General features: G+C 33.6%; 1 protein-coding gene across 3 annotated transcripts in view; it reads right to left on the reverse strand.

Moving 5' to 3' along the window:
• Window positions 1-3448, reverse strand: part of pisd (phosphatidylserine decarboxylase) — a 38710-nt gene extending 35262 nt beyond the window's left edge. For 2 of the 3 annotated variants that reach the window (XM_067405874.1, XM_067405876.1), the window contains exon 1: window positions 2491-2548. Coding sequence is in view for 1 of the 3 variants with exons in the window: in XM_067405875.1 (XP_067261976.1) it covers window positions 2491-2549; window positions 3050-3159 (169 nt within the window). In the remaining 2 variants the exon portion in view is untranslated. Of the gene's footprint in view, window positions 1-2490; window positions 2550-3049 lie in introns of those variants that run through there. The other variant, XM_067405875.1, reaches the window with a different exon arrangement.
• Window positions 3449-7557: the final 4109 nt, after the last annotated feature.

A 7557-nucleotide genomic window follows, 5' to 3' on the forward strand; every position in this document is an offset into this window, starting at 1 on the left:
TTCTTTAATACACCAATCAATTTTTAGGCTTCAGGATTGTTTTTAACCAAACTTTGTATAAAAGATGATTCTCAACTATGTTATGAAAGATATAATGGAATTAACTGATATACCATTTAACTATATGCAATATGTGGGTAAAATGGCCACACATGGGTTTTTCCATTCAATACAATGCATCTATACACTAAATCTAATTTGCATATTAATATGTTCTTGGGGCAACATGTAATGAAAAAACAAATGTAATAATGGGATTAATAATTGGCAAAATTTTCATACATTTTTTTCACTATAAACATGATTTAAGTCCTGTTGTCCTCTACAGCGGACATGTATGAAATCAATGTCCCGTTTCATAACAGAAGGTCATATTTTGATTAGAAACCCCATAGCAAGAAATTCATTGTTCAAACAAAACCATGCATGGGTTTGCAGCCAAAGCATTGCCTAACAGGCCAGGTACCATAAGGTTTAAATAAATGTATATATTATATTATATTATATTATATTATATTATATTATATTATATTATATTATATTATATTATATTATATTATATTATATTATATTATATTATATATACACACACACACAAAGCAATTTTATACATACAGACATAACTAGTTGCCAAAGTAACATTTCTTCTTTTCATTTATATAACTCATAAAGCTAAAGACAAAAAAAAAAAAAAAAAAAATCATTTATTGAGTTATTGAGTCATTCGTTATTTTTTCAAGTGACATGACAGCCGTATTGGATACAAAAATTAGTTCATATTTCCTAACCTTCCTTACAAACAAAGCGCATATATATATTTTTTTTACCCTTACAAATACGTGATGTATTTCTGGTCCCAAATTTCTTACAATTTATACATTTGCAAATTTCTGTCATGATGGTTCTTTTTCATAACATTGAATGTGGCTTTCACATGATAAACGACTTAGACCTGAAAAGTCGAAAGGTTAACTAATCATTTTTGTTGCCGGTATAGACTGCATAGCTTTAGCATAGGGATGTGACAAAAGAACAAACTGCTTGGAGAGGAGGCAAGGTAAACTAACAGACCGCATAGTATAAAGACCCAGCTAAGCAATGAATCGATCATCTCCGTTTCTAATAACTTGGCCTTGGCTGCATTATTGTTTCTTATTCAACATGTGTTCAATATTAGCATAGTAGATGTGAAATATAAAAATAACGACTTATATAGTGATGGCCGATTTCAAAACACTGCTTCATGAAGCTTTGTTTTCAGCAGTTTGACATGCGATCTGAATCATGATTCGACACAAAAGATCCATAACGCTCCCAAGCTTCATGAATCAGTGTTTTGAAATCGGCCATCACTCGTTATTTTGGCGCACCAAAAATACTCTCATTGCTTTATAATATTAAAGGGGTGGTTCAATGCGATTTCATTTTTTTTTACTTTAGTTAGTGTGTAATGTTGCTGCTTGAGCATAAACTGTGTGCATTAAACGTTCAGCGCTGTAACTTTGCAGATACTGAGATATTGTCTTTTAAAGTTATGGCAGTTTAATGCCTACAAAAACGATCGGTTTGGACTACAACAAGCTTCTTCCTGGGTGGGTGACATCATAAACCCTGCAAAACACGCCCACCAAGAACACGCAACAAAGTGGGCGAGGCCATGTCGCCCGGCATTACGGAAGTGGAAGAGTTGTGTACACCGGACGCAAGCAGCGCGATGCAACGCGTCAAACTGTAAGTATGTTTTATTGTTTGTACAGCAATATCGTCGCCATTATATACATTTTCACTGAAGCAACGAATGGTAAGGGGGGGGGTGTTTCCGGACGCTTCATCGAATCACAATACACTGGGCCCGCTAACCAATCTGAGCACATTGCGTATTTCGGAGGGAGTGGCTTCATAGAAGCAGGAAGTTAAACAGTGGAAACAGAGGTGTAGAATAAAGGTAAAATATATGAAAAATACAGCGTTTTCAAAAAAAAAAACAAAGCATTAAGACATGTTAAACTGCGCCCTACAAACACAATCAAGCCTAGAAAAGAAGAAGAAAAAATAAATAAATTAAACCACCCCTTTAATATTAAACCACTGAACTCACATGAACTGATTTAAATATGTTTTTAGTACATTAATGGATCTTGAGAGAGGAAATGTCATTGCTGGCTATGGAGGCCTCACTGAGCCATCGGATTTCAACTAAAATATCTTAATATGTGTTCAGAAGATGAACGAAGGACTTACGGGTGTAGAATGACATTACATTTTTGGGTGAACTAACCCTTTAAAGGGGCTTTTTTTTTGCGTATGTGTATAAGTTATCATTTGATTGAGAAAACAAGGGGTTGCATAAATGAATATAAAAATTTTATATTTGGTTGGTAATGTATTTACACTTGCAAGTTACAAATAATAACAATAACAATACCAAAAAGAAAAAAAGACAGGTGCGTTTGTCACCGAGGGGGTTTGTGTGTGTAGAGAGCAACTGACCTTTGGAGAATAACCTGTGATGACCCCATCTGAGACCAAAGCCACCGTGCTGCAGAAAACTGCACAAAAAACAATTTACACCACTGTTTAGAAACACTCAAGACCTACAGAACATGTAGAAAACAACCAACAAGTGCATTTCTGAGGGTCTCGGTCGGTATGAACAACTTAAAAGTGAATACACAAATATTACATCTCGAAATTCGTTCAGCTAATATAGACATAGCAGTCAGCAGATCTTGTATTATTATAGTTAATGGGCCCAGCAGTAAAAACCAAGTAATTCAACTTTATAGAAAGGTTCTTCTGAGACAATAAAGAACATGTCCCTCCTCATATGTTAATGCTGCCGTCCTGAAGTTAACAACCTCTTGTAACTTGGCTCTGAGATCAGCTGGCTCTCAGGATCTGTCACTTTAACGTTAACGTTACCTGTCCTAGCGGGTTCGCCAGTCAGCGACTTTATGGTATAATGAAGCCAGGACGTATAGATGTCTACATTTAAGGTATAATGTAATTTATATTCTTTCACAAAAACACAAAATAACAAGACGCTTACCTGCTCTTACTCGCCCCTGCTAGGTGAGCAACAAACACCCTCCGCACGAGCGCTGCCATGACAGAGATGGTCTTAATATTGGGAGATACGAGAGTCCGTGGCTCTACCATTGGAGAATGCGTAACGGCCACCTTATACCACGTGTGGCTTGGTTACCAATCACATTACAGCCTTGACGTCATTGAATATGGTATAGAGTTGTGCGACAGTCAATCACTGTTTGCGGATACCATAGAAATGAATGAGAAGTGCCGTAAACTGAATCCTACCTGTCGCGCAATTGTCCGTGACTTCTCTTAAAAACTAGCATTTTTTTCGGTGTAAACTCTAGAAACATATCAATCCACGAAGAGTATTTAAGAGCAAACATGTTGAAGATTAGCCGATAGGCTGTCGATTCATTAAACGCTAAGCTGTTTTCTAACAAAAGCAGTTTATTCGGCGTAGTGAAGCCTCTCCTCCATAGACATCCATTCAAAAACGGCCCCTGGTTTTCTTCCCTGCGCAACACAGCGTTAGCAGGTGCTACGATTTTTTGCTAAACTTGGCGGCTTGCCTTACAATGGCTTTGGCCATGATTCTTGTATGCAGCCTGTTCCTGTGCTTTTGTCCTTCGAGACTCACTTACGCAATCTACTGGAATGGGGTGTTTGTTACCACAGCCCTAGAGAGATTGAACTATATCCTCCTCCTGGGACCCATAAAAAAAAGTTTTTGGAATTTAGTATTTTTTTCACGTCATTATATTGTGAAGAAACAAATGAAAAAATAACATTTTTGAAAAATTATATTTTATTCATATGTTATGCTATGTCCCCTGTAGTGGACACCAGGACTAAGTTGTTTGATTTTTTTTTTTTTTTTTAATTCACCAATCAATTTTTAGGCTTCAGGATTGTTTTTAACCAAACTTTGTATAAAAGATGATTCTCAACTATGTTATGAAAGATATAATGGAATTAACTGATATACCATTTAACTATATGCAATATGTGGGTAAAATGGCCACACATGGGTTTTTCCATTCAATACAATGCATCTATACACTAAATCTAATTTGCATATTAATATGTTCTTGGGGCAACATGTAATGAAAAAACAAATGTAATAATGGGATTAATAATTGGCAAAATTTTCATATATTTTTTTCACTATAAACATGATTTAAGTCCTGTTGTCCTCTACAGCGGACATGTATGAAATCAATGTCCCGTTTCATAACAGAAGGTCATATTTTGATTAGAAACCCCATAGCATTTTCCTGAAATGTTGATTTATGACAAACAATTTGAAAATTATTCAGATGTAAATGATAATAACAAAATATCATCATACTTCCATAAGGAAGTGTGTTAAATTTGATCATTAAATCAATGTCAGTCATATTTAAAGACCAAGGAGAGGGAGTGGTCATGGTGAAACCTCTGAATATTCGGTATCTCTGAAAATGTGCTCTTTACAGGACATCCAGACTTAACTGTAACATGTATGATGTCAGAGAAAATCACTTAAATATAATGTCAACTACAGAGGACAGAAGTCTGTTCCTGGGTCCCAGGAGGATATGGTTTTTCCAAAAAAAAAAAAAAAAAAAAAGAAGAACTTTTCTGTTTTTCTGAGAAATATTTGATTAAACAAAAAAAAAATTAAATATAAATTTAGCCAGTACAAAACAATAGTATGGTCATACTACCAGGTACAAAAATAAAACGAATAAATCAACCAAGAAAAATACATCCAGAAATAGCTTGTTTTGTTGAGTACGGAAGAGGATTAGGGCCAAGCAATAATAATAAAATAAAACCATCTCGAGATTAAAGTTGTTCAATTTCGAGAATAAACTCATTAAATTTCATGAAAAAAGTCGAGATAAAATGTTGAGAATAAAGTCATTAAATTATGAGAAAAAAGTCGTTAAATTACGAGAACAAATTTGCTAAATTATGAGAAAAATGTTTATTCTCAACATTTTATCTCAACTTTTTTCTTGAAATGTAAAGTTTTTTCTCGTAATTTAACGAGTTTATTCTCAATTTTATATCGACTTTTTTCTCTAAATTTAACGAGTTTTTTCTCGAAATTTAACAACTTTTATCTCTACTTTTGTCTCGTAATTTAATGAGTTTATTCTCAACATTTTATGTCGACTTTTTTCTCATAATTTAAGGAATTTGTTCTCATAATCTAATGACTTTCTCATAATTTAATTACTTTATTCTCAACATTTTATGTCGACTTTTTCTTGAAATTTAACAAGTTTTTTCTCGTAATTTAATGAGTTTATTCTCAACATTTTATCTCGACTTTTTTCTTGAAATTTAACCATTTTTTTCTCGCAATTTAATGAGTTTATTCTCAACATTTTATCGACTTTTTTTCTCATAATTTAACGAATTTGTTCTCATAATCTAATGACTTTTTTCTCATAATTTAATGACTTTATTCTCAACATTTTATGTCAACTTTTTTCTTGAAATTTAACAAGTTTTTTCTCGTAATTTAATGACTTTATTCTCAACATTTTATCTCGACTTTTTTCTCGAAATTTAACAACTTTAATCTCGATATGGTTTTATTTTTTTATTATTGCTTGGCCCTAATCCTCTTCCGTAGTTGAGACATCAGCATGGAGGATAAAAGTTAAATAATAAAATAAAGAAATATAATTTATTTTATTTCTTTATAATTGTTTATCATCATCATCATCATCATCATCATCAAAAAAATAAAAAATAAATAAAAAGATAATTAAGAGAGTCTTAGTTAACACTATTTTATTCATAAAATATATATAAAATCACACTGATTGACAGCACTCAAGCAATACTTAGTGTTGGTCTGTTGGTGGGCTCAAAGAGAAACACAACAGTAACAGAATCTGTAACACAGCAAGTGTAGTATGGAAATAAAAATCAATACAAATAAAAAATATTTCCAAAAAAAAAAAATCTAACAGCTGGTTCCACTGCATAATTGAGCAAAACACACATCAGCCTTATTATTATTTTAAATTGGGCCTGCAAGTACAATACTAAAATTTCAAAGAGATAAAAGACAAATGTCTATAGGCTGAGTTGTAAGCTGTAACCACATTTCAAACACAAACTGGCACAGAGATGCTCATCAGGTGAAGGCGCAGATTCTTTGGGGGTGAAGTGCAAATTGACTATAGGTAATTAGGTCCAAAGCTACATTACAAGTGATTATAAAGGCTTTCCAAAAACAATTAAATAAACACTAAAAAATATGACAACACACCACACCAGAAAAAAAGTATGTTGCCTTGCTTTCATCCTCAAAAAATAAGAATAAAGTTGTGGCAGTATATCTCACAATGGAATGATAAAACTAAAACTAAACATCTGTCCAATCTGGGCAGATCACCACTTTATTAGCTGCATATAACATCCAGTAAATGTCAGGTCAGAAAAGTGAAAGACCGTCAATGCTTCACTAATTTCAACCAGATATTAAGCCTGCAAATAAGAATTCACAACAAACATGTATTACATATCACAACTTGGCTCTGTTTTGGAAAAGTCTAATCCAAAAGTTTATGATGAATAAAAGCATTTTCACAGTTAACATTAGAGCAATGGAGTTGTCGTCACAAACCAACACAAACCAAACGCTTGTCTACCCTGTTTTTGAGGAGTCAGCATGTTCTCTTGGCTATATAACATATTGGATAAATAGAAAAACCTTTAAAACATTCTCTCAAAAATGAAAATTCTGACATCATTTCGTCACTCTGTGTCATTCCAAACTTGTATGACTTTCTTCTGTGGAACACGAAGAATACTGCTTTGCCAATGCAAGTCAGTGGGGTTCAAAACAACATTGGACTCCATTAACTTTCATTATATGCCCCCCCCCCCCCCCCCCCCCCTTCTGAAGATAGAAGTCAGTCAAACAGGATTTTGTGAAGGGTGAGTAAATGACAGAATTTTCATTTTACACAGAGACATTTCAAACCAACGTCAAACAGCTGAAGAACAGGCGGAGAAGTTTAAACAGTCTAGCAGCTAAAGGTGAAAAGGCTGAGGGAAAGCCATGGCTTATTCATGACAGCCCAGCATGAACAACAAATGCAGAAACACAAAGTTTATTATTTCTAAGGTCAAATACATTAAAACATCTCACAAGAATATAGTTATCAATCACTGCACTATGCCTGGTAAATAGTTTGCATTCTTGTTTTTGGCAGCAAATCCCTCAGAATTTTATCTAGAGAGAGAAAGTTGTCCAGATGCGGGAAAAAAAAAAAAAAAAAAAAAAAGTAGTGTAATGATAAAATTTAAAGGCATAATTCACCCAAAAAAGAAAACTCTTTCATCATTTGCTCACCTTCATGTTGTTCCAAACCTGTATGAATTTCTTTCTTCTGTTGAACACAAAAGAAGATATTTTGAAGAATGTTGGTCAGTTTTTTTCCTACTAAGGAAGTCAAAGGCTACCGTCAGCTGTTTGATTACCAACATTCTTTCAAATATCTTCTTTTGTTTTCA

Source organism: Chanodichthys erythropterus, chromosome 13, assembly GCF_024489055.1.
Source record: "Chanodichthys erythropterus isolate Z2021 chromosome 13, ASM2448905v1, whole genome shotgun sequence".
Classification (NCBI taxonomy): Eukaryota; Metazoa; Chordata; class Actinopteri; order Cypriniformes; family Xenocyprididae; genus Chanodichthys; species Chanodichthys erythropterus.